The sequence below is a fragment of the Lutra lutra genome, chromosome 8, assembly GCF_902655055.1.
Source record: "Lutra lutra chromosome 8, mLutLut1.2, whole genome shotgun sequence".
Lineage (NCBI taxonomy): Eukaryota > Metazoa > Chordata > Mammalia > Carnivora > Mustelidae > Lutra > Lutra lutra.
Genome location: NC_062285.1, coordinates 126,912,625 through 126,940,125, shown reverse-complemented (window position 1 = coordinate 126,940,125; position 27,501 = coordinate 126,912,625). Strand labels below are relative to the sequence as shown.

General features: G+C 42.8%; 1 protein-coding gene across 1 annotated transcript; it reads right to left on the bottom strand.

Annotated features, from left to right (window-relative positions):
- Positions 1-31: 31 nt before the first annotated feature.
- Positions 32-26,005, bottom strand: TDG (thymine DNA glycosylase). The gene is made up of 10 exons (XM_047743456.1): positions 25,794-26,005; positions 12,156-12,298; positions 9,903-10,144; positions 8,437-8,506; positions 6,758-6,893; positions 6,480-6,562; positions 6,306-6,400; positions 2,921-3,092; positions 2,383-2,508; positions 32-1,960 (listed from the first exon to the last, which is right to left on the bottom strand). The coding sequence occupies exons 1-10, from the start codon at positions 25,814-25,816 to the stop codon at positions 1,830-1,832; spliced, it is 1,221 nt and encodes a 406-aa protein (XP_047599412.1). The 5' UTR covers positions 25,817-26,005; the 3' UTR covers positions 32-1,829.
- Positions 26,006-27,501: the final 1,496 nt, after the last annotated feature.

The following is a 27,501-nucleotide window of genomic DNA, read 5'->3' as shown; positions in this document are numbered from 1 at the left end:
TTTTTATTGTAAAAACCATCAGACTTCCAAATGAATTTAAAAACTTTTTCAATATTTTTTAATGAAAAAGTCTCATATAGTCACGTATAGGATATATCAACATTTACTAGTCATCTTCCGTAGGTAATGGAAAACACCATTATTGTATGCTTGAAAAATCCTCAATCCCATTCTCTAATAAGTGTCCATCATAATTTAAAGGGTACTTTCTCCACTCAAATTAAAACAAAACAAATAAAACAAAACTATTGTAAGGCTACAATCATTATATACCAAAGCAATTCCTACTTACATGCTTTACATAGTCCCATGAAAAAATAATTCAATTGTTCCTAATCCCTGATGCAAGGCACTTCAAGCGCCCGCATAAAACATCCATGTAAACGGCAGTGCAGTACATGAGTGAGAGAACATGGGCTGAGTAACTTTGACACAGCTTGACCTAGACTAAGGGAAATAGAAAATCCATCACAGCCACAGCTAAAAGGCATGTTAAGATTCACAAGACTTTGTTTCTCTTATTATACAGAGAACAGGCCATATAATCTCTTAGAAAAAAAAGAGAAAAAAGAACACCTCATAAATATTTTCGTATTGAAAAACAGCATGCTCCCTGGGTATGTGCGACATCAGGACATTCAGAAGTGACCAGGAGTAACTGCAAATGGCATTTCTGAACACCCAGTTTTACTATCCACCAGGCCTACTAGTGTGGACTCTTCATAGCACCATGGAAAAGGCATTAGAAAATCACAAAGGTACGTTACTTCAAACTAACCCTGCCAAGAGGCCCACTTAGTTCACAGCAACAGACAATGATGTGGAGATTTTCTTAAATTATTGATTAGATATACCCAGCATGAAAAAATTTTGTTATCTTAATACATCTCACGTACATAAAGCACCAATTTAAATAAGATAATCAAATACCTCCAGCAGGCTGTTGCTCAGCCTAAGAGCTCATTTCTCACCACTTTCCATGTTATACCCTTAAAGCCAAGGAGGAAAGAAGTAGAATGGCGACAGATATTGTAAGAGAAATTCAGTTCCTTCCCTATCAATGTATGTCACTCAAGTAAAACACAGAGGAAGGAACAAACTTAAAAAAGGTCTACTGCATTCTCTGGAATTTAGCATCCCAGCTCAACAGTTTCTACCTACACTAGAGGATTAACACCCAGCAAGAGGAGGCCACAGCCAGGCTGCAGGGCCCTGTCAGAGAAGGCGAGGCCAGCCTTGCTGCCGGAGGCTGCACTTTACGTTTCCCCTGCTGGGCATCTCTCACAGACGCTCCCCACTGGTGAGGCCAAGAGGTGTGAACATGACTACGCTTCAGGGAGCCCATCAAACGCCACTAAAAACTACCAAATGAGACTCCACTGTGGGTTGACTTCATATACAAAAAAGAACACATCTGCCTCTTTACCAGGGGTAATTATTACTAGCATGCCCTTCTTAGGCATAAAAGGAATAATGGGTATCTCAGTTTATGCACAGTTAATAATCAAGTATAAATATTCAGACTGTTCCATTTTAAAATTACAGATTAAAAGTGACTCCCCAAGGAGAATCAGTTTCTTCATAACGAAGTATAGTTTATAAAAAGCTGGAATGATGGTTAATTCAAATACAAAAACTCATACACAAAAAAACCCTACCTTTTTCCTTCCCAACTTACTTAGTAGGTTCATACAGTTGATTCTATCACGCAACTGTATTATCCTCCCATCAGAGAGCAAAGTACTAATAAAATGCCTCAGTGAGCCAAGTGAGGGCCACTTCTTGACGACAGAACGGCGGCACCGAGGTAGATCTGAGAAGCACCACTCTTAAGCGCGGCTTCCTTCTTCCTGTTCTGGTGTCCCACAATGATTATTAAAGGAAGGAATCTGGTCTGTAAACGACTGGGTCATCCACTGCCCATTTGGAACGTCACCGAAAGTTGATTCTGCACTGTCAGCTGCCAGGGGAGAAAAGAATGTTAGAGTTCGTTTATTTTACCTAAAAACGTTACAGGATTCAATCAGGAGGTCTGAGCAGTCCAGCAAAGGGGAACTGCTATTAAAATAGTTACACAGGCTTCTTGACTACAACCACCAATCTCTGTTCTCTCGGCAGACACAGGACTGAGGAAGCCTCACGGTTATTCACGGAGGGAATGCGATTAGGACAACTCGGTGACTCAGAGACAATGCGCTGTACACGCGCGTGGCGGAATGTCAGCTCACCAGCACATTTCCACTGCTGGCCACTGAAAAGATTTTCATAGTCCCATTTCTAAGCTTCAATAATTCATTCTCTTAAAGAAATACCCACCCCCCCTTCCCCAGTGCTGACAAAACCAAGCGATGGGAAGGAACATACACACGGACGGGAGCATACCTAGCCCCCTGGAGGAGAAGCTGCAGGGGTCGCCAGCGCACGGATTTTCTGTATAAGCACCGCCATACGCTGCTTCATAACCTGGGTCGTATTTTTCTTCCTTAACAGCCATCTTCTTTGCATCCTCTGCGAGGAGAGTAAAAGGGCTTTAAAACGGATTTTGTACAATGGTTCTGAAACTAGCTTTATCAGAAGTCATCATGAACAAATCCCTTTCTAGGTCACGTATCCTAAGATGTATCTTTCACTATCATCTTCTGAACTCTTTATAACATATACTAAATTAACTCACAGGAATTGTAAAAGCCTACTAGATTTTAATTTCAGGTGGCGACGATGTTTCCTGTATCCTCAGCATCTGCAGGGGTCCCCACAACAGACTTTAGTAAACGGAGATTTTTAATAGTGACCAATGTCTACTGTCAGAGCACTGACTGCAAATTTAACTTTTCTTTTCTTCTGCTTTTAAATCCACAACTTGCTTCCTATAATGTACAGATCCACAAGACGAATAAGTGAGGTGCAGAAGGGAACACACCTTGGGCCAGCTGCAGATCAAATGTATACTGCACCTCTTGAACGTCTGTGTTTCGTTCAATGCCTTTCAACTGATCTCTCAAGTCTTTGAGCTTAATGTAGTAATGAACTTTGTCCTGGGCTCGAGGAAACTGAGCACATCTCGCACTGGATGACGGCATAACGTAGCAGAGCTAGAATTATAAAATTATATAGTTACATAAATCTTACAAGTCTACTGAATATAGTCACATAGAGATGAAAAAATTTATCTTTTTCTGGGTTAATAACGATGCTTACCACATATTAATATATGCAAACTCAATAAACGTAGTTGTGGTTGAGTACAAATTTGTAAAATTTACTTATCTTTAAGTCAATAAATAAAAAATGAGGCATCTGCCCCACATTCATTTATCAATTAACAGTCTTGTCTTTTTAACAGTAAACATATGGTTCACAGTTCTAAAGGTACAAAAGGGCACAAAAGTATATAACGGAAGTTTTCCCTCCCAATGCTGTCTCTATTCACCTAGTTCTCTTCTCAGGGCAATCAAAGTTGCTGGTTTCAGAGGTGCAGCCTATGAATACACAATCAAATGTGTCTAATATAGGTACTCTCCCGCATCCTTCTTAAAACACACGTGAATGGTAACATGCTCTCTATTCCCTTTCTTTTTGACTCAATGGTGTATTCAGAGATGATTCTGTGCCAGATATCTGTATTAGAGTAAAAAGATGTTCTTTTTTATAGCTATGTAGTACTTGCATATTTATTTAACCAATCCCCATCTGTGGGCACTTAGGTTGTTTCCAGTCTTTTTTTTTTAAGATTTTATTTATTTATTTGAGAGAGAGAGAGAGCATGAGAGGGGAGAAGGTCACAGGGAGAAGCAGACTCCCCATGGAGCTGGGAGCCCGATGCAGGACTCGATCCCGGGACTCCAGGATCATGACCTGAGCCAAAGGCAGTTGCTTAACCAAGTGAGCCACCCAGGCGTGCCATTTCCAGTCTTTTGTTATTACAAGCTATAGTGAAAAACCTTGTATATATTTAATTTTGAGTATGTGTGAGCTTATCTGCTGGATAAATTCATAGAAGTAGAATGACATAGGAGAAAGGCATTTGCATTTATCACTTGGGATGGCAACTGTCCTTCACAGATTACAAAATATATAATAATATACATCACATATATTTCAAAGAGAGAGGCTGCTGGGCTATGGAATTTCCAGTTGCAATTTCTTGCAATCTTTTTTTTTTTTTTTTTAAAGATTTTATTTATTTATTTGATAGAGATCACAAGCAGGCAGAGAGGGAGGAGGAAGCAGGCTTCCTGCTAAGCAGAGAGCCCGATGCGGGGCTCGATCCCAGGACCCTGGGATCATGACCCGAGCTGAAGGAAGAGGCTTTAACCCACCGAGCCACCCAGGCACCCCAACTTCTTGCAATTTTTATACTGGCCTCCGTAACATTATAAAAAACAAATTATTTCTTTTGTTTTGTTCAGAAAGCATTTAGAAACTCCTGACTCATAAAGATATGTAGGTGTAAATGCTACCAGGTTTTGTAATAGCACATTTTCCCATCCCAAGATATTCTTCAATTACAATGATCCAGGGGGTGGGCGCCTGGGTGGCTCAGTTGGTTAAGTGTCTTGGGCTCAGGTCATAATCTCAGGGTTCTGGGACTGAGTCCCACATCGGGCTTCCTGCTCAGGAGGGAGTTTGCTTCTTCCTCTGCCCCTCCCCCTCCTCGTGCTTGTGTGCTCTCTCATTCTCTCTCCCCTGTCTGAAATAAATGAAATATAAAATAAAATGATCCAGAGGGGCACCTGGGTGGCTCAGTCAGTTAAGTGCCTTTAGCTCAGGTCATGATCCTGGAGTCCTGGGATCGAGCCCCAAGTTGGGCTCCCTGCTCAGCGGAAAGTCTGCTTCTGGCCTCCACCTGCCCTACCCTGCATGCGCTTGTGCTCTCAAGTAAATAAAATCTTAAAAAAAGAGATCCAGAAATTTGAAAAAGTAGTTTTTTGTTTCAAAGCTGAATCACTAACATCAGCAATAACTGTATTTCATACCAAAGAAAAAATTATATAAGATACAAGTACTCCCAGCTCATCGTAAGACCTAAAACTACCTGTTGTGATAAGATTCAAGTTCACTATATATATATATATATATATATACGTGTATATATATATATATATATATATATAGTATTGCACTATTACGGTCACATATATCCAAGAGATGTACCTGAGTCTTATCTGGCTCTTAAGGGACAATAATGCAGTGATTTATTGAAAGCAATGGACTCCTTTACAATTTTACCAAAGTAGACAAGTGTAAGCCTCAGTTTAAAGAAAGACCAGGGCTACCACCTATTTTATCAATCACATATCTATAACAAGTTAAAAACAGAAGAAATTTAAAGGAGACGCTCAAACGTATGGAAGTGGCAAAACTTTGCTCTGAGGTCTCTGTAAAAACCTGCCGGCACACCGGCTTCTCCATCATTTAAAATGCTGTCTAGAACACGTGGGTCTGTGCACGAATGCTGTTTTTTTCAAAGTTATAAACAAAACTTAAAACTACATTTAAGAAGCAATCTTTGAACCAAATGTCTGCAGAAGCTCTATATAGAAAAATGACAGAGTTTGAAAACCACTGTTACTTCATGACACCTTCAGGGACAAGACCAAAGTTAACTGGCGGGATGTCTGTCTGCAACTAGACTGTATACTATTTATATGGCTCTAAAATGAAACTGGGCTAAGATATAGAAGCAGGGGGTGATGAGCAGTTTCGCTAATCGGGAGCATGTCTTTATTTACATATTTGTTTCAGACCGAATAAGGGCTAAACTACTTGAATTTGGTTAAGAATATGCCACTAGGGGCGCCTGGGTGGCTCAGAGGGTTAAAGCCTCTGCCTTTGGCTCAGGTTGTGGTCCCGGGGTCCTGGAATCCAGCCCTGCATAGGGCTCTCTGCTCAGCAGGGAGCCTGCTTCCCCTGCCTCTCTCTGCCTGCCCTCTGCCTACTTGTGATCTCTCTCTCTCTCTCTGTCAAATAAATAAATAAATAAATATCTTTAAAAAAAAGAATATGCCACTAAATAGACTTTGAATGTACATTAGCTAGCTCCTTCTAACATTTTAACCAAATAACATCAGTAAGACATTTTATATGACAAACATTTCTTTTTTTTTTTTTTAAATAACGGTACCTGAGTTAATTTGCAGCTATTAGTTTGAGTTGACATAAAAACTATTACTCAATGAAATCCAGTGCTTTTTTTTTCTTTCCCCATGGCATCAATTACAATGGATAGGACAAATAAAAAAGAGAAGTTAGCTAGAAAAAAATTCTTATTTAGCTGATTTACAAATGTAATTTTAAGGACTTACAGTTTCTGTGTCTGGGATCTTATGGGGTTGAAGTCCAAATTCTAAGTTTTTAACCTTAACTCCAAAAACTTCTTTACTAAAAATTTCATAAATACCTAAAATGAAATACAAACATATTTACATTGCCCATAATGTTAGCAAAGAAAAAAGATAAAATTTAAAAGTAAATCTTACATTTTCCATTAAACACTGCTATTCGTGGCTGATATTTCTGTAATTTCTGCACTAGAATACGTCCTCCTTCACGAAATTCTTTACTAAAATTGAATTAAAAAGTAGTCAAGATACAAGTACGGCAATATTTATAATATCCTAAATTCAGATAGCTGTGAATAAAAGACTGATTTATGTTACATGTTAAGCTCAGCTTCAACTAGGTAAATATAGTATTCCTAGAGTACATGACGCAACTGCACGGTCAGGTTCCAACCTATAAAATTAAATGTAATTACCTGGAAAGATCTTTGCTGCCTGGTGTTGTCCTTTCCACCATATTGGTAAACCCAATACCATATTTCCCTGGTAAAGTGTGGTCATCCATATGGTTCAGCTGGACCTCACTCAGGCCGGACATAAACAGACACTTCCCTGTGAAAATAAGACTTGAGTTTATTTCCATATAGATCAGAGGTTTTTGCCCCATGAATCGATGCGGTAGTCTACATTTTATCCTGAAATTACAAAAAACAAATAAATAAATTAATTAAATTAAATTAAATTAAATTAAAGGTTTAGGATATTTTAAAAAATTATGGGTCAAATACCATATCAAGCAATTACTATGTGCAAAGCCCTCTGCATGGATCATCTCATTTAATGATCATAACTGTCTTATGAGGTCTTAATTACTATTTTTATCTCCTTTTCACAGGGAAGTTAAGGTAAATGGCTGTCGGAAATACAGAGCTAGTCAGTGTAGGAAACTCTGAAACGGTTTGTTTTCCTTTCTAGTAACTGCCCCCGGTGCCCCAGAATAACTTAAACAAATAAATATACACCAAGAGACCCGGAACATTCAAACACCCCGACAGTGGAAGAAATGGAAGTTCAAACTTTTCTAGAAATTTTTTTTAAAATAATGGAGATAGTATGTCCTTAGCTCCAAAAACACGTTACTGTACTTTTTTGTCTTAAATGTTTTTAATGTTACTCTAAGAGAACGGACTAGTATTTCCTGAGGAACTACTGCATGCCTTTTTCTATTGGGCGGTGTTAGGTAAGTGGACTTACAAGGAAGGTAACAGTAGTTATGCTCGGTTTTAAAGCTCACTCTACAAGTATGAGGCTCTTTAATGTTACGCCCTGCTAGATATAAAGTATCTGTAGAGAACGTCTCCGGTCACAAAGTTTCTTAACTATTACAACTGACTGCCAGTGATCAACGCATTTCATCTCTCCTGGAAATAGGATAAGCAGAAATCTGGAAAGGTCAGTATCTGTCTGCATGGGCACCAATGAGGTACTATTGTTACTATCACTGCAGATATCAAGTAAAAAAGAAAATTCATTTAAAAATGCAGTCAAACGCCTATAAAACTATTAGCAAAACAAAAGAGGAAGTACTGCTTTCCTTGCCCCTCCCCTCTCTTACACCAAAGTGTGAACAAAAAAACACCAAAAAGATTCAAAACACTTATTTTTGTGTACACATGCACAGAAAACATGTATGTATTTTTATGAACAATCTCTCTTAAAAAACACAATTTGGGGACGCCTGGGTGGCTCAGTGGGTTAAAGCCTCTGCCTTCGGCTCAGGTCATGATCCCAGCGTCCTGGGATCGAGTCCCACATTGGGCTCCTTGCTCAGCAGGAAGCCTGCTTCTCCCTCTGCCTCTGCCTGCCACTCTGTCTGGTGGCTCAGTGGGTTAAAGCCTCTGCCTTTGGCTCAGGTCATGATCCCAGGACCCTGGGATCGAGCCCCGCATCGGGCTCTCTGCTCAACAGGGAGTCTGCTTCCCCCTCTCTCTCTGCTTGCCTCTCTGCCTACTTGTGACCTCTGCCTGTCAAATAAATAAATAAAATCTTTAAAACAAACAAAGAAACCACACAATTTAGTTTAACCCCTCACCCAAACTATTAACAGAGATACCTAGTTTAAAAGTAAAATAATTTAAAAGAACTAATTACTTACAAAAATGGTTTCCAGGTCCAGGGTAATGATGCCCTTTGTAAGCTGCCATTAGTCCTGGGTTTATGCCAATCTACAAGAAATGTTTATACAGTAAGTCTTAAAAAGTAGGATTTAAGCCTCAGGGCTTCTGTGGAGGAGTGGTGGAGAAAACTAAATTTATTAAAATAAAAACTTAATCCAGTATTATAAGCAATATTGTTTATCAAGTACCTAGTCTTGATCTGAACAAAGTACTATTTCTTTTTTTTTTTTTTAAAGTAAGCTCCACACCTACTGAGCCACCCAGGCACCCCCAAAGTATTCCTCTTTTAAGAAAAACATTCCCTTTTACAAGTGCTGCTGTTGTGTTTAAAAACCAGTCCTGCGGGGTGCCTAGGAGACTCAGCTGGTTAAGCATCCAGGACTTTGGCTGAGGTCATGATCTCAGGGTCTTTGAGACAGACCCTGTGTCAGGCTCCGCCCTGGGTGTGGAGCCTGCTTGGAATTCTCTCTTTCCCTCTCCCTCTGCCGCTTCCCCCACCAAAGGCCACTTGCTCTTGCCTGTGCTGTTTCTCTCTCTCTCTCTAAAAGAATGACCAAACAAAATAAAAACCAGCCGGGGGGAAAAATAGTAGAAACAGAGCTATAAATACAGAGAGCAAACTGGTGGTGGCCAGAGGCAGGGGGATGGGCAAAATGGGTGAAGGGGAGTGGGAGGTACAGCAGAGGGAGGACAGCTGACGGGACTGTAATAGTGTCTGGTGACCGATGGCAGCTACACTTGCTGTGTGCACGCTGTAGTGTACAAACCAGTCAAATCACATGTTGTATGCCTGAAACCATGTAACGCTGTGTCAACTCTACTTTGACACAAAGGAAAGATAATACAATAAATTTTAAAAATGAAGACCAGTTTGACTCCTTCATATCTCCAGGCCCCCACAGCCGCCCATCTGGGCTGGAAAGAGAGGTGCTGGAGCAGCCCATCAGCTGAGTCCAGCTCCAGCCACAGACTGCTTCTCCATTCCCAGCAAGCAGCTTAGGGCATCCACATCAGCAACAGCTGTCTGCACGCTGTTTCTGATAGTTGCTGAGAAAAACCAAAGCTCAGAATCCGTATTCTCATTTATAGAGAACCCACAGGTATCATGCAATCGAAGCGAGCCACATGGATTATTTTATCTAACTGCAGCCCTGGGAGGGAGGTACTATCATCACCCCTGCTTCACCAGTAAGGAAACTGGTGACTAGGAAGGTTAAGGTTTGTCCAAGGTCATACTGATATTGGCAGGATAGGAAACTGGACAGCCCCACTCTGGAGCCCATCCTCTTAAACACACCCGTATAACACAACCTCACGAAGGAGAATTCAAAAGGATTCTCCGAAATGGTTCTTCTCAACAAAATGCTATTGGCAAGAACAGAAGTTAGGCAAAGTTAATCCACCAACGCTATTTATAAAACCACATGAGGATAAAAATCCTTACAATCACAATGTCCAGGTTGAAGGTCAAAATGTCTGGGAGGGTCTTGGTTAGAAGTTCAGCTTCTGAAACACCATTAAAACGGTCTACTTTTCTTTTCACTTTAAATGTGTCTGTAATTTTTTCTTGCTTTTCTTTTGATTTTGTGGACTTGCCAGATTTTTTGGCCTCAGCAGGCTTTTTGGGTTCTACTGGTTTTTTTGGTTCTGTTGCTCTGGGTTTCCTTTTCCTTCCTTTTGGAGTCTCTGAAACACAGTAATATCCAATGTAGATGTAGATGCAGAAAAATGTAACTTATGAACATTAGGCAGCTTTCCCAGAAAAGTCACCCTATCAACTCTCTACTTTTCTATCTCCCAACCTCAGGCTCTTCTGCACTATCCTCCCCTTTCTTCCCCCTGGGACTGGGTTCAAGCAGCTCACGCCCCACCCCCTTTCTTCTGTTAGCTGTTCTTAGGATAAAATGTCCATAATAACTATAGATTGATTTTCCCCATTCTCTTACCTGTCACCAGGGATACAAAGCAATTATACTATTTTATAGGAATTCTAAATGTAAATACATAAATAGTTGAATAAACAAATGAAAAAAATAAGTGGAAAAAGTGGGAGGAAGAGAAGCATTTTAACTCAACTTCCCCATAATTTCCAGCAATACAAAGCCTCAAATAGCTTGTGGACTTTAGAGATTACGAGTGTATATTCTGTTCCACACACAGCCAAAGAGGTGGATTTAGAGGTGCTGAGGATGAAAACGCTGGGGTGAGTGTTTTTCAAAAGGCAAGAGCAGGGGCGCCTGGGTGGCTCAGTGGGTTAAGCCGCTGCCTTCGGCTCAGGTCATGATCTCAGGGTCCTGGGATCGAGTCCCACATCGGGCTCTCTGCTCAGCGGGGATCCTGCTTCCCTCTGGCTGCCTCTCCATCTACTTGTGATCTCTCTCTGTCAAATAAATAAATAAAATCTTTAAAAAAAAAAAAAAGGCAAGAGCAGGATCTATCTTAGGACGTAAAGCAGAGTCTCAATCTCAGCACTACTAACATCTGAGGTTGAGTGGTTTGGGGTTCTGGGGGGCTGTCCTGTATTTACAGAATGTTTAACAGCACCTTGGCCTCTACACATTGGATGCCAGAAGCAGCTGAGAGTCATGACAATCCAAGTTGTCTCTGCACAATGCCTCATGTCCCCTTCAGGGTGGAGGTGGGAGGATGCTTGATCAAAAATCACTGACCTAAAGTTGCCCACAGAAAGGCTTGGTTTTCTTACCCTTAATTCTTTAACATCTCTCTTAATTTCTTGGGCCCCCTCCCCGACTCTACTATTATTTGGCGGTTCCCTAATGCAGCCATGTGTCCCTCTTCCCTCTACTTCACTCTGATTTAGCCACTCCCTACGCCAAGGGATCTACTCTGCAGCAAGAGGAGAGTCAAGGCCAGAGGTATCTCCAAGGCAATGGAGTCAGGTGTGCTTCTGGAATCATAAACTGAAACTCTGAGCCCATTTCTCATACAATACTGCTACCCTGGAGAAAATCATTATCTTCTCTCCATCCCCTCAGGTCCTCCTCATTTCATCCCCAGATTATTTGGTCTTGAATGCACTTTTTGCCTCCAAATTCTGCCAAACTCCCTAATATCCACTCTATCCTCTACAATATTTCTGGGCTTTTAGAATGTCAGTCTACGTAAGTCACCCTCTGCTTACATTCTCTCAAAGCTCCCTACTGCCTTAGGACAGAATATACATTCTTCAGGTTATAAGCCTCATCACTTACTATTTTTTGGCTAAATACCAGAAGCCAATGACACAGAATCACCACTTTCCAACAGTCATGCTTCTTCACATCTGTGCTTTTGCAGACACCATTCCCTAAGTCTGGAATTTCCCCAGCCCATTCTTCCTGGGGAGAAAGTCTCCTCACCCCTGGCTTCCAGAGCTCGGGGAAGCTACCTCTGAGCCTCAGTCAGAGTTAGGAGTCAACCCTGTGAGCTCTCACAGCATCTGTGCCCCTCTGCACCCTTGTGTCCTGAAGTATAACGCGTGTTTACTTGTTATTTTCTCCTAACAGATTATGAGGTATTTGAGGAGAGGATCCAAGTTCTTTTCTTCCCTCAAACCTATCACAGTGCCTGGCACATACTTAAAAAGTGGTTAAAAATTTTAACACTAGAATAAAAGGAAAATTCATCATTAAATCCTTTTTTACATAAATTAGCTCATCCAACAGCTAATTTTCTATGCTGCCCCGATGAAAACTACCTTGTACAGGTTCCTGAGCAGGAGCGGGGTCTGGAACTTCTGCCGGCATGTGCTGTTCGCTCACCACGGCCCCGTCAGGAGCTTCAGCCATCATGTGTTGAAATGGGAACGTATAAAAAGCTTGAGCTTGCTGAAGGGAATAGCTGAAGGAACAATAATATAAAATATGACAGTCAAGTTACCCAACTAGAAGTTTAACCAATCAGTAGTAAAAAAAACTTCAGGATCCAAACACTTCGTAAATCAGACTGTGATATTTGGAGTTGACAATAGGGGCAAAGGGAGAAGGAATATCTGTTCCCATATGCACACATTCACCCAATTTCTACTTTGTGCCTGCTAGGCAAACATTAATTAACTCTGCCACTGTTTAATGACACGGTGTGTCATCAATAAAACTTACCAGTCCTGTCAAGTCAGCCTCTGCTTTCTCTGAAATGAGATCATGGGAATTTTATAGCAGAGTAACTTAAAAGGCAGAGCAGTTCATACAGGATTAAAGTGTCCATAAAAATAATTTGTGTCTCTACCTTCAGATTTAATCCTTTTGTCACAAAGATCCCCTCCAATTTAACCCTCACCCAGCTTTACTGATACACCATTGACATAAAACTTTGTATGAAGTGAAGTCATATCATGTGTTGATTTGATACATGCATTACAAATGATTACTAACACAGTCTTAGCTAATATCTGCATTACGTCAAACAATTACCATTTCTTTTTTGCAAAGAGAACACTGAAGATCTGCTCTCTTAGCAACTTTCAAGGATACAGTATAGTATTATTAGCTACAATTACCATGATGTACATTAGATTCCCAGATCTTGGTAATTTTTTCACTCTTCGACCAATATCTCCTCATTCCTGCCTTCCCTCCAGTCTAACTTAAGGTTCTCTATTGGTTTATCTGCCTGCTTAATGACTTATTCATTGGACCTGTTTCTAAATTGTTGCTGGGTTTTTGCCAATAGATTAGGACTAGAAATGGATATTCTGTACATATCTGTGAATGTATGGAAAAAAACACTTTAAGTCTCTTTTCTGAACATTTTTCAGACTTTGTTCCAAATATTCAGTTCAATATAAGGAACACAGGCCTTCACAGAAAACAAATGCCAAAAAAGTACTTTTTTTTTTTTTTTTAAAGATTTTATTTATTTATTTGACAAAGAGAGATCACAAGTAGACAGAGAGGCAGGCAGGCAGAGAGAGAGGGAAGCAGGCTCCCCGCCGAGCAGAGAGCCCGATGCGGGACTCGATCCCAGGATCCTGGGATCATGACCTGAGCCGAAGGCAGCGGCTTAACCCACTGAGCCACCCAGGCGCCCCCAAAAAGTACTTTTAATGACTATAAACCATTATCTCAAACTGTTGCCCCTCAGTGCAAGGCCAGAGAAGTAAACACACATTTTGTGAAACTCAAGCTACAGCTGATGCAATGGGGAGGAGAACACTAGGAATTAAAATGGGTAAGTATCGCTTACCATTTGGAGAGAAAAGTCATGATCTCTGTGGTGAACTACTTACTTATTAGTCACAGAGAAAGAAAAGTGGAAGCTCAGAAAGCAGAGACTGAAAAGGCAAACTAGTACAATTTAATGGGTGAACTTTATAGTATATAATTTGTTTCTTAATAAAATGGCTGTAGTAAGCTTAAATGGCCAAGGCAGGCGCAGGGTAAGAGACTACTGGGGCAGCTGGGCTAGGGTGCGGGGTGCTCAGAGACATGCAGGGGCCAAACCCCGTGGACAAACCACTGGAGAGGAATTTTAGCTTCAAGCTATCTTTAAGGGGAAGCTGCTAAAGAAAAGGTTAAGCATTAGAAAGATATCTCACTACATCTTAAATTTTATTTTTTTAGATATATTGCTTTCAATTATGTAAAAAAAAAAAAAAACCAGACACAGCAATGCAGTAAACTTTAGTACATGAGACTAAACATGAGACATTTAACATGAGAAAACTCTATGCAGGAAAATTATATTTACTGATATTTGTAAAAGCACAGAAAATGTTTAATGTAGACTTTAAAGTAGAAAAGAACATAAGACAGTACTGTAACCTAAGGCTGCACATCAGGAAACTATGTAGACAAGTCCCTGAAGCTCAAATATGAAAAAGGAAGAGAAGTGCTTAAATCGTGCTTGGTACAAAGTAAAATGTACCCCCCACCAGCCTTTTCTTTAATAATAGTCATAGCTCTTTTTTTTTTTTTTTTTAAGATTTTATTTATTCATTTGACAGAGAGAGATCACAAGTAGGCAGAGAGGCAGGCAGAGAGAGAGGAAGAAGCAGGCTTCTGAGCAGAGAGCCCGATGCGGGGCTCGATCCCAGGACCCTGAGATCATGACCTGAGCCGAAGGCAGCGGCTTAACCCGCTGAGCCACCCAGGCGCCCCAAGTCATAGCTCTTTTTGACAAATTGTAAAAACATTAGTTGTTCAGTGTTGACATAAATACTGTAATGAAGGTGTGGATACTGCTAGGTTACATCACGAGATCTTGTATAGTGACCCTTTGGAAATGCCAGTAAGATGAACTGTAAATTCTGATTGTGGCCAGAAGCAGTTTCCTAAGATGTGAGCAGCCCTGTTCAGCTGGAATGTATAAAAGTAAAGACATATGGTGACCATAAGTGAGCGGCCAGAAGAATGCACAATGTCTGTTCTTAGTCTGTCACACTGAAGTGAGGGCAACCTTCTACCCTCTTCCTTGTTTCTTGCTACCACTCTCAAGAGTCTCACAGATGTGTCCCATTTCGGGCACCTCACAAAGTCCAAACTTGAAATACTTAATTTAGGAAAACACTACATTACAAAAGGATCCTGAACTTTAAAAAATAAATTTCTAAAACCTGGTGCCTTTTCCATATTTAGGGGTCATTAAATTCTGAAGCTCAGAATCTGAAAATTAAAATTTTAGAAATCAGTTGGCTAAAAAAAAGTGAAAAGGAAGGAAAAAAATCTGAAGTTTGATTTTACAGATATAGATCAATTTTGAAAGAAACTGAGAAACTTATCATTAATATCAGTATGTCCCTTAATCTTTCTAAGAATGATCCCTGGTAACTTCATAGTAAGTTAAATTAGAAACAGAAAATAAATAAATAAGAAATAAAAAATAAAGCTATGAAAAATATGATGTATAAGTTCTAAGGTAATACACTATCTTTGAGTGGTTGAGTATCTTTGAGTCTCAACAGCTTCCTCACAGAACAAAAGGAAAAGACTGCATCACAGCATTCTTATTATTTGGCAGAAGCAAGCAATACATCTGTACAAAAACCTTCAAGAACTTCAAAGCTAGAAAACTAGAGTTCTGGATAATTTAATTGTCTATTATCCAGTAATAGTTTTATCTGTAAGCAGCATAAACCTGTTTAACCGTAATCTGAAAATACTTAATACATTTGTTGTATTTATGTATGACTGCCACTTGATTAACTTAGAATTGTGCAAAAGTTAGGAAGCATCATTTTCTCTGTGTGAGGGACGGCAACAGAAGAGCACCTGGTCAAGTCACTCATCCTCTCAGGACCATGAAAATGATTTCTACACATAGAGACAACGTACAGAAAACAGGACCAAATCTGTCTGGACTCCGAACTGACCCCAAAGAGTTTTTATTTTCTGTACTCCTTCATACCAAATTTCTAAGCATGAGGGATGATCTTATTTCCTTTGCTCACTTTTCTTCCCTACCATTTGTCCCCACACCTTCTGTCACCCCTCCTTTGCCTGCACCTAACGCCCCCTCCTCTCCCAGCCTCCATTCACACCCCCTTCTCTTGACCATCAGTGCTCAAAGCACTCGTTTTTATAGCCATCTGAAGTTGATACACTGTGTATTTTCCTGACAAACTGCATATTTCCTGACAGTCTTTCTCAAAACACACACACGGAGGACCGAGGAATCCAGTTAATTCAGGTTTTGCTGTACTTGAAAAAACTCTCAAATTTTCTCTAAAACAAACTCCAACTTCTTTTTTTTTTTTTAAAGATTTTATTTATTTATTTGACAGAGAACACAAGTAGGCAGAGAGGCAGGCAGAGAGGCAGGCAGAGAGAGAGGAGGAAGCAGGCTCCCTGCTGAGCAGAGAGCTCGATGTGGGGCTCAATCCCAGGACCCTGAGATCATGACCTGAGCCGAAGGCAGTGGCTTTAACCCACTGAGCCACCCAGGTGCCCCAAACTCCAACTTCTTTAATCCTTTGTTATTTTCCACTATTTTTTAAAAAAAGATTATTTTTTTATTTATTTGACAGAGAGAGAGAGAGAGAGAGAGAGAGAGAGAGAGAGATAGATCACAAGTAGGCAGAGAGGCAGGCAGAGAGAGAGGAGGAAGCAGGCTCCCTTCGGAGCAGAGAGCCCGATGCGGGACTCGATCCCAGAACCCTGAGATCATGACCTGAGATGAAGGCAGAGGCTTAACCCACTGAGCCACCCAGGCGCCCCTCCACTATTTTTTTTTTTTTTAAGACTTTATTTATTTGACACACAGAGAGAGAGAGAGAGCACGCAAGCACAAGGAGGGGAGCAGCAGGCAGAGGGAGAAGCAGACTCCCTGCTGAGCAAGGAGACCGACATGGGGCTCGATCCCAGGGATCAAGACCTGAGCTGAAGGCAGACACTTAACCAACTGAGCTACCCAGGTGCCCCATTTTCCACTATTTTAAAGATTTCTGTTGCTCTTTTCTAAATATATTTGTCTTAGTCCCTTGGGCTGATATAATAAAATACCATAAACTGGGTGGCTTATGAAAAACAATTTTTAGGGGCACCTGGGTGGCTCATTCGGTTAAGTGCCCTTCTCTTGGTTTCAGTTCAGGTCACGATCTCAGGGTCATGAGATCCAGCCCTGTGTTGGGCTCTGCAATGGGCATGGAGCCTGTTTGGGATTCTTTCTCTTACTCCCTCTGTCTCTCCCCTACTTTCTCTCTCTCTAAAAAAACAAAAACAAAAACAAAAAGCATTTTTTACTTACTACACTTCGGGAGGCTGGAAAGTCCAAGCTCAAGGCACCGGCAGATTTACTGTCTGTTGAGGGTCTGCTTCCTGTACATATGGGTTCCCTTCTCACTACATCCTTACAGAATGGAAGAGGTAAGAGGGGTCTCTCTGGGACCTCTTTTATAAGGGCCCTAATCCCATTCAGGAGGGCTAGTTTTCAACAAACGAATTTTGAAAGGACAATCTATAGCAGTATTTTATTATTTTCATTTAAATCATCATACACAACACTGAATAAGTACAAAATAACAATCAATGTTAAATAATCCAAATGCTCAACTAAAGGGAACTAGTTATATAAACCATGATCAAACACCATCGTAACTATTTAAAGTCTACATTTAACACTGCAAAGCAGAAGGCAGCCCTCTCGGGTCCCCTCCATCTTTGAGGGAGAGCTCTGTACTATCACTTTGCCATCGCTCAATAAACCTTGCATTGCTCCCCACCTTTCTGCCTGGTCTACCTCTTCATTCTTCAAAGCAGCGTGACCTAGAACTGTGGGCACAGACGGAGAAAAAAATTCTGTGACATTTATGGGGGCTCGTCTGGGATGTCCACCATCGTTAAGGACAACTAACTGTGAGTAGTGGGCAGCAAGCCTCTCTCTCTTTCTCCCAATTTTGTTTGTTGAAACAATGTGCACCTGTCAGCCATGCAAGAGCCATTAGCATGGTTGCCATTCTCAAGTCTTGGGTGACAGGCTCTTTTGGCTCCTTCCCAGCTGATCCCCCAACAGAAGCTGGGAATGTTGGTTTGGTAAGGACTCAGAACTCCTTTTGGTGCAGATCACTGGATGTGAGGGACCTAGGAAAAACCTAGCAGCAGCTGAAGGGCCTGACCAAGGCTACCCTTTGGTGGCCCTCAGAGGGAGCTGGTTCCTTACTTGCCCATCCCGGCATCTAGAGCGAAACTCCCCTACTACTGTTTTCTTGGCTGATTCCTCTCCTAAGAGAACGAGTGGGAAAGCCCAGGATGGTTCCCCCCCCCCATTCTTTGGTGAGTGGTTCAGGTGGCCTCCAAGGGATCTCACTGACAATTCCCTGTTACAACCAGAAACAGTCTCCTGTTTCTGACCCCTCCTATCCTGGGTATTACTAGGACACCCCTCAAACTGGCTATACCACCTCTGTGAAGGAATGGCCAAGCAGGGCAAAAAACTAAGATCTAAGGGATCTCCCAACTTTTCCACTCCACAGGGGTTATCTGAGGTGGATTTCCTCTCCCTGGATGCCCCATATCTTGTCCCTCCATATGGCTATGCCGCACAAAACAATTCTACTTAAAGAAGTCTAGGGTATCCATTAACTTCTAAGGGAATCTTAACGGTAGGGAAACCAGGGTCCCTCTAAGGAGGTAGGACAAGCCTGGGTAAGCATGACCACCCTCACAGAGAGGACAGGGGCTCTGGCTGTCAGTTGCAGGAGCACCTAGGGCCACACACCAGGAAAAGATGAGAAGGAACTGAGGTGAGAGACGCCTTTTCCTCTCTTCCGAAGTCTTCCTGATCAACTGTAAGAAACTGAAGTAAGCGATGCATTTTCCTCTCTTCTTGTACATGGGTAATTCCCTGACCAGACCCTCATTCCTTTAGAGTCCCTTCCTGGAATTACAGGCTAAAGGAAGAGTATCAGACCTGTAAATCACTCAATATCATTTACTTGGATACCTTCCTGGTTTGCACTGGACAAAGACAACTCCTTTCTTTTGTTCTGGGGCACGGCCACAATACAAGTGGGAGGATGAGACATGGCCCCCTGAGGACCACGTTTTCCTGGTTTTAAATGGGAAAAAGGCAGCTCATTTTCTTTTGTTTTGATCTCAGCAATGTAAGATTAATCCCAGTCTCCTGGCTACTTTCTACCAGACCTCCTTGACCACTCCAGCTGGGCACCTGGGGGGTGGGACTGGAACAAAGGAATACCACAACCACACCAAAAGTAGATAGGCCAACAGAGTCTGCAGGGGAATCTCACCCCTGGCTCCATCCTTCGTAAGGTAAGATCAGGCCCTCTTATCTGTCCTGCCCTGTCCTGGAACCCCTTTTGGTGCTTGAGGGCTTTACCCTCTGCAAGAACAGTACTGCTTGAAGGGGGACCAAGGGAAGGTGCTGCTACGGACCTGAGATGAAGGGGGACCTCAAAGTTTTCTGAAGTTGGATGTAATGCTTCTGTTAAATCAGACCCTCCCTGAAGCAGAAAAACGTGAGGTTCTGAAAGATACGGGGATCAAGGGATGAGAGAGCCCATGGGTGGCTTCAGTTTCCCACTAGAGCCCAGGCTCTACCTCAAGACCCCAACTGGGATCCTCTCAAGACTAGAATTAGGATCTTAACAATCCCCTTGGAAACTGGCACTGCTATTACTTCCAAGCCTGCATCCTAGAGGGACTGAGCAATACATGGGGGCTTCTCCCTCATTCATTTCCTGGGTTAGTGGCTATAATTGGAGCCAACTGTGGTCAGTCTACCTCAGGACGGAGACTTTAAGGAATATTCCCAAGCAGCTGCTGAAACTCCCTTCGTTTCAGGGAAATCCCTGACTTCTCCGACCTGACATGGACTGCATATTTCCACTTTAGTGGGAAAAACATGGTGTCTGCTCATGTGTCCAAGCTGAGGAGGCGTAGAACCTGGAATGATTCTATCTAGGCTTGCTGAAGGTGAAATAAACTCGCATTAAAATGGTGGTTCTCAAAGTTGATGGTAATTATTAAGAAACTTTTGCTTGGATAACAAATGGGATTACATCTAGGTCTTTTCCGAATAGGATAAAGTGCTAAAGCATTGATTACCAGACATAGGTTTGTGCTTTTAAAGGATATTTAAGGGTCTGTTGGTAAAAAAAAAAAAAAAAAAAGTGATTAATCTTCTCTGTCTCAAAGTTTTCATGGGCAATTGTTAAAGTAGCTTTCAAAGTCTCTAGGAAAGGATATCTGGGTCTATTGGTAAATTAACTATCAACCCAAACTCACGAAGAAAAACCTATAGTTTTCTCAGATTAAGAGAGGCTCTCATTAAATACACAGCTGTCTCCCCCCGGTTCTCCTGAGGCCAAGATCATTCTTAAAGCCCAGATATTCTGGGGAAAAAAATGCAAAAGTTGGCTGTTGGCCCCAAGGGGACCCTAGAAGAGCTCTAACAAGTTGTTAGGGGGTCTTTTACAGTGGGACCAAGAGAAGAGTGAGGAACAGAAACTAAAGAGAAGTCTGAGGTTTTGGTCGCAGCCTTGCAGGCCGTTGCCAGCTTGGCTGCCCAAGGCTCTGGCACCAAATGCCATCTCTGTGGCCGCCTGGGACACTGGAAGTGAGAATGCCCTCGTGGCAAAAACCACTGCCCTGTAATCACTTGTGCAGGGGGGCACTGGAAATCTGACGGCCCTCAGGACTTCAGTCCTGAGCAAAGGCTCAGGTGGCCAGTGCCCTGACTGGGACTGATGGGGCCTGGGGCTCCACGTGGTGGCTCCTCCAAAACAGCTCACCAGAGGGAACCCAGAGCCTCAGGTAATTCTGGAAATGGAAAACCAGTTGGTTTCCTTCTTGATACTGGAGCTACCTTTTCTGTTCTACTCGCCAACCTGGGTCAATTGTTCGACTGCAGTGTCGTCATTAAGGGCATCACTGGGCGACCATATGCCAGATTTTTTCTCACCCTCTGGGACGTACCAGGGGGGGATCTAATATCCTCTCACTCTTAATGCCTGAGAGCCCTGCACTTCCCTTAGGTAGATATATTAGGTCCCATATTGATAACCCCTGGGCAGACTAGCAATTGCCTCCCCTTAAGAGAGGCTGATATTAATCCCCAGATCTGGGCAACTCAGGCTGAGGTGGGTTAGGCTTTAACACCAGGGCCCATTTCCACACATCTTACGGACCCCACAACTCTCCCTTGTCAGAAAGGTTTTTTGGGCCTAACAGGACACTGTCGCTCGTGGATACCAGGAATAAAAGGAAAAAAATAGGAAAAAAAATCGTGCCCCCCTCTAAATTTGAAACCTGGATTCACCATTCCAAAGTCAAATCCTGGTCCCCAATGGGGCCTAACAACAAGGAACTGAAATCCCTCCATGAACCCAGCAAGAACTTCAAAGTAGTCTTGAAGTGACAGGAAACAGGTAAGTCTTCTTCTTCTTTTTTTTTTTTTTTAATTTGACAGAGAGAGATCACAAGTAGACGGAGAGGCAGGCAGAGAGAGAGAGAGAGGGAAGCAGGCTTCTCGCTGAGCAGAGAGCCCGATGCGGGACTCGATCCCAGGACCCTGAGATGACCTGAGCCGAAGGCAGCAGCTTAACCCACTGAGCCACCCAGGCGCCCACAGGTAAGTCTTCTTAACTGCTACCTTCCCCACAGCCCATCAAAATCATAATCCTTATTGCATTCCTTTCGCCCGCCCTCTCCCCACAGTATGTGGGGGTTCACTAAACTCCAAATGGTGGTTCAGATGGAACCTCACATGGAAGTCAAGCCAGGTATCTACAGGGACCCCTCGATAGATCAGAACCAGAGGAACCCTGACTGTTGCTCCAAAAACGCCCCTGACGAGCAGGAAGTGGCTACGACTGGTCGTCACCCTTCTTCCCCAACAGCAGTTAGGGCTACCTTTCCAGAGGGGGGGGATTATGAAGGACAGCTGGAAGGCAGGCAGGCAGGGACAACCCCCCCACCCCACCCCCACCAAGAGGAAACCACCTTTAAAGGGATTTTACACCAACCCGGAAGGAGCCATTCACCCTTTCTTTCCCACGTGATAAGTAGATGACAAAATCTGACTGGGTGACAGGTGCAGGGAGGGTTAATCTGATTAAAACAGTGTGCCAACAAGCCATAAAAACGGCAAGACTTAGAAATTCGGGTGACAACCCTCCCAGGTCCCCTCCCTCCCTGGGAGATTTGTACCATCACTTCGCTCTCAGTAACCCTTACTTTGCTGCCCACCACCACCACCACCACCACCACCAGAAAAAATACTGCAAAGCAGAAGTGTGTGTATTCACCATGCATTACTGCGTACATGCTGTACACAATCTATCGGAAACTATAAACACGAAGATTTAGAACAAGTCAGACCCTCAATTCATCCAAGTATTCTTCATACAGTAGGATTCCAAACTTCTTCACCATTTTCTCATTTCCTGGTGCTCGGAATCAAACAAAATAAAAATGCTCCAGATAGAGCCTCATCATAACCTGAAACTGAGCAGGGCTATCGACTTCCTCATTCTGGAGTCCTACTGCAGCCTCCACATTAGCTTTACGGGCACCCACGTTATACTGCTGATTCATATGGAGTTTATCATCAATGAAAACTGCCCTTTTCTCACCTCTCTCTTGTATCGCTGATTTTTCGGCACCGAAGCACAGGATTGTGGCTCTTTTGGTAAAAAAGGATTCACCACTGCAGCCATTAGGATTGATCTGGATTGACTATCAATTCCATAAGCCTCTCCCAGAGCTGGGTCATTCACAGATTATATCAGCACCTTGAGGCTGTTAAATTGTTGAAAAGAACAAGTTGGGGTAGAACTACATGTTACATCAGCATAGACCTCTCTTCAGCCTCCCCTTGATAATTTCAGCAGTAAACTGGTTTTGAGTTCCCCTAACTGGACTGCCATCAGTCCATCTTCATCTTGCCCACAGAAAAGTGGTATATGGCACAGTTGTTAGGGAGGCAGACTTTGAGCCACATTGCCTGGGTTCAAATTTCAGCTCTGCCATTTACTACCTCAAGTTCCTTAACTTCTTTGTCCCAGTTTCCACATCTGTAAAATGGCAATAGTTGTACCTAACTCACTGGTTATGAGGATTAAATTAGTTAAAACACATAAGACACTTAAAACTGCATAGTATATAGTAATTTTGCTCTAATAATATAGTGGGAGATGATTACATACTTTAGGTACCCCCTGTCATCACCCTCCTAATGCTATCTAGTTCAGTATCATTATCCAAAAGGGAATGAACTTAGCTTGGTATGTCCTACTTTTTTCCTGAAATTATACCGTAGCCTACTGGTCACTGGTTCCTTTTAAATATGCTCAATAACCACTGAGAAGTAAAAATTTTATTTAGGATCAAAATCAATAAATTAGAGGGCTCTATCTTTGGAAGAAATAGGGACCCACGTGTTTATTTTCAGGCTTCAGGCCCCTCTCCTGTTGTCTACAACTCTTAAAGATTGGCTGTAATCTAGCCTTTCATTTGAAATATATAACTTATCTGGCCAGGAAATATGAGTTCTCTTAGAGCAGTGACCGTTCTCTTAAATGCCCTCATTGATCTTGTCTCTTAAAGACATTCATTCTGCCATTCCCAGTCTATAATCATTTCCCTTTATCATTGAGATTAAAAAAACCACCAAAATTAGAACCAAGTATTTGTTTTCTGTTATCTGCTAATATCCAGTGGACTAGGCAGAAAACCAAAACCTTTCTCACCCTTGTTGTCAATACCTAACTAAAAAAGTTCTTGGTTCCTTTAACGTTTCTAGAAAGAATGATGTCATTTGAAGTTTATTTCAGTGTGTATTTTCAGTGGTTCCCAGTGTGTATTTTCAGTGGTTGGTATCACATTTTTCCAGTCATTTTTGATTTGACATCCTACTTTCCATTTTTAGTAAATCTTCTTTTCATGCTGGAGCTCATTAGAAACATAGTATCCTCTTCCTCCTTTTTCCCTCTCTGGTTAGCCTTTAAATATTTGTTATGATACTACAACTATCTTTTTTTTTTAAGAGTCCATATTAATGGAATTTTCTTTGAATTTGTTTTGAAATTAGTCTTCCAAAGAAAGAAGTAAATTCATTATACCCAGTATTCCATTCTACTCCCTGATTAGCATAAAGTCAAGATTGACAAAAACTCAATTTCTCAGGATTATCTGGAGCCCCCAGTCATTTCAGAATCCCCAACAATAAAGTCCTTACACTACTAACACAAAATTCTCTTTATTTCCTGAGCTTAAAACTTTTTGAGTCAAAATTTTAAATGGCCTATAACCCTGTGGATGAAGTTAAAACAGATTATAAGTCAATTTTTGGGTAAACTTTGTATCAGAGATCCATGACTTTGCTGGGAGACACTGAGCAAAGTTTTCTAATGTGTAATTCATTTGATGGTAGACCTCACCCAGGTTTCAATTTTGATCTGAAGTAAGATCACAGAAGTAGGAGAGAGTTCCACAAGTTCTGGTAAATTCTTCAAATGTAAAGTTCTTCTGGGAAGGAAGTGCAGTATTTTATGTCTGGATTTGACGAGCAAAGGCAGGATAAAGCCCACACTTTATCTACATATACCTTTCCTAAACTCTAAAGATTTTGGTGATCTGTTCCCTTCTACATAACACAGATTCACAGCATGTGAGAACCGGATACCAGAGATGCCCTATTTTACAGACACGAACAGACACAGAGAAAGGAAGTGTCTTGCCTAAGTTCAGGACCCATTAGCCACGGAGAGTCAGGAAAACTCATTAGGTCAAAAAGAATTTTTTTCCAATGTAAGTCATCACTTTTTTCTTTTTCTTTTATTTTTTTTTAAAGATTTTATTTATTTATTTGACAGACAGAGATCACAAGTAGACAGAGAGGCAGGCAGAGAGAGAGAGAGGGAAGCAGGCTCCCCGCTGAGCAGAGAGTCCGATGTGGGACTCGATCCCAGGACCCTGAGATCATGACCTGAGCCGAAGGCAGCGGCTTAACCCACTGAGCCACCCAGGTGTCCCACTTTTTTCTTTTTAAAGACCCTGTTACCCTTGGGGCGCCTGGGTGGCTCAGTGGGTTAAGCCTCTCTGCCTTCGGCTCAGGCCATGGTCTCAGGGTCCTGGGATGGAGCCCCGCATCCGGCTCTCTGCTCAGCGGGGAGCCTGCTTCCCTGTCTCTCTCTCTGCCTGCTTCTCTGCCTACTTGTGATTTCTCTATCAAATAAATTAAAAAAAAGGAAAAAATTAAAAAAAAATAAAGACCCTGTTACCCCAATTATTTTTTCATTTAGTTCTCTGCCAGGAGTTCAAATCGCGAAACCTCTGCTCTTGCCAAATGTTCTCCCCACGCATCTAACTCTCCCCAAAGGTCATATTGAAAGTAGATTCTGAAGTTCGTTCCCAAGATCACCAGAAAACACAGATGACTTCTTGGGAGTGTGAGTCACAGCCCAGAATTCAAGAGTCCCAGTCCGGTAGTGTTATCTACCTTGTGGCCCCTCACGCGGCTTGTAAAAACCTACGGGGGGAAAAGCCACAATAAACCTACTAACTCTAAAATAAAAACTCCAGCAGCGATAGATGCGATACTCCCTCTTTACAGCTCTCCGCATAAGGGACGGTGGAGGGAAACGCGGACGATAGCAACTGAAGGGAAGCGTTAACTGGAAACTGCTAGCTGCTTACTAACGCGTTTGAAAGCCGGCTGGAAGCCGGAAAGGCCGGAAGAAGCGCTCAGGTGCTAGAGGGCCACTTCCGAGCCGCGGGGGGAAAGACTGGCCCGAGTGGGCCAGCGGTGCGCACGCGCAGCCCCGGCCTTTGTACTCGGGCCGCGGCTTTTAAAGACCCCTGCGTGCGTGCGCGCGCCCGCCGGCCAGCCCCGCCGCGAAGGGCGCGGGGGGAGGGGCGGCGCTCCGCCCCGGCCTTACCTGCCCGCGTTCTCCGCTTCCATTCCCCGCTGCCGCTCTTGCTGGCGGCTGCTCCTGGCGGGCAAGCGAACTACTGGTCCCCGTAAGAGCGCGGCGTACCGATGGCTGTACGACGATAACCAGAGGCTGGACACGATTGCCGGCAGAACTCGGACAGCGGCAGGCGCTCAAGCTCCTCCCCCGAGCTTCTAGTCACCGCCCCCTCCGCCTCCGAGCTCCTACCCCCCCCTACCTTCGCGCGGCGCTTCCGTCCACTCGAAGCCAAATCCTACAGCCCGTGGTCGTCACGTGACACAGACAGCCCAATCATGTTCGCCTCCCTCTCTTTGGTGCTCCTGCTCGCCGCTTGGCCTTTCGGGAAGGGTGGAGGACAAAAAGGGTGGGGTGAGGGGGCGCTCTGCTAACGTAAGCTTTTGTCCGCCGGGACACTTCGGTGGTGGGAGGATCGGGAGGTGAGAGGGTGATACATTTTGGGGTGCTGTGTGGGTGGGACGGTTATGCATATCAGCCTTATCCAGACCAGTCCACGTTAGTTTCTTATCGATGAAAAAGTATTTTGCGTTAATTATCAGGTATCGATTATCAAAAGTGATTTTGGGCGAATAAGAGACGTCGCAGTCAGAAAACTGGGGAGTTGAGGTCACGGTGCCTTCTTGGGCCTCAGTGTCCTCCTCTGTAAAACGAGGGTGACTGTAAAACTGCTTTGTAAAATGTAAAGCGTTACATGAACCACTGTCTGCTTTAATTTGTGCATGTAAAAATAATAATTTTTCAGGTGTATGATAGATGCCATTTAAGCACCACGGCTCCCTTATTATCTTACAGACTAGCCGCTCTGTTTTATATCTCAGTGGCTCTTAGAGCTAGTTTTTGTTTCATTAGTGTTCAAGTTGTCACTGCTGTTTCACAAGGACTTCATTAGATCACCCTTCTGGAGGGGCGCCTGGGTGGCTCAGTCAGTTAAGTGTCTGCCTGATGTTGAGGTCATGATTCCAGGGTCCTGGGATGGAGCCCTGGCTCCCCTCCCTGCTCAGAGAGCAGTCCGCTTCTCCCCCTGCTCCCGCCTCTGCTCATGTTCTCTTTCTGTCTCTCAAATAAGTAAGCAAGTAAATAAATAAACTCTTAATGGAGATAGGCTTTTCTGTTTTTCTGTTTTGCATGATGGAAAACATGGATGCTGTATTAATTTTTCCCAGTTAGGCTGCAATAACAAATAACAAACAAAATCTTGTTACTGGGGCGCTAGGTGCAAGAGCACCTGGCTCCGGGAGTCCCAGAGGGACCAGATTTGGTCACATACCACTGACAAAATCCAAAGGCAGAGAGAGAAATGGTGGTGAAACAATTTATTTCAGCGACGTCAACACTGGGAAGACAGACTAAGTCCCAACGACCATATCCAAACTGCTGAAAATACTTCTAGGTTTATATAGGGAGAATGTGGAACAAAGGTCTGTGGGTAGGTGTAGGTGGGCCATAAAGGTCCGGTTGATTGTTGTCCCTAGGTCAGTTATGCTCGGTGTTGCTGGCATCAGGGTAGTCCCTATTGCTTGAGGGGTACTTTCGGTTCCCAACATGGGATGCATTACCTGCTGAGTCTTTAGCTGAGTTAAGAGATAAACTGGAAAGAAAATTTTAGTCATTTAGAAAATACAGACTGTGGTCAGAATGGAGGTAGTTGAAGGGCTCTTTCAATCTCAGTGGTTTA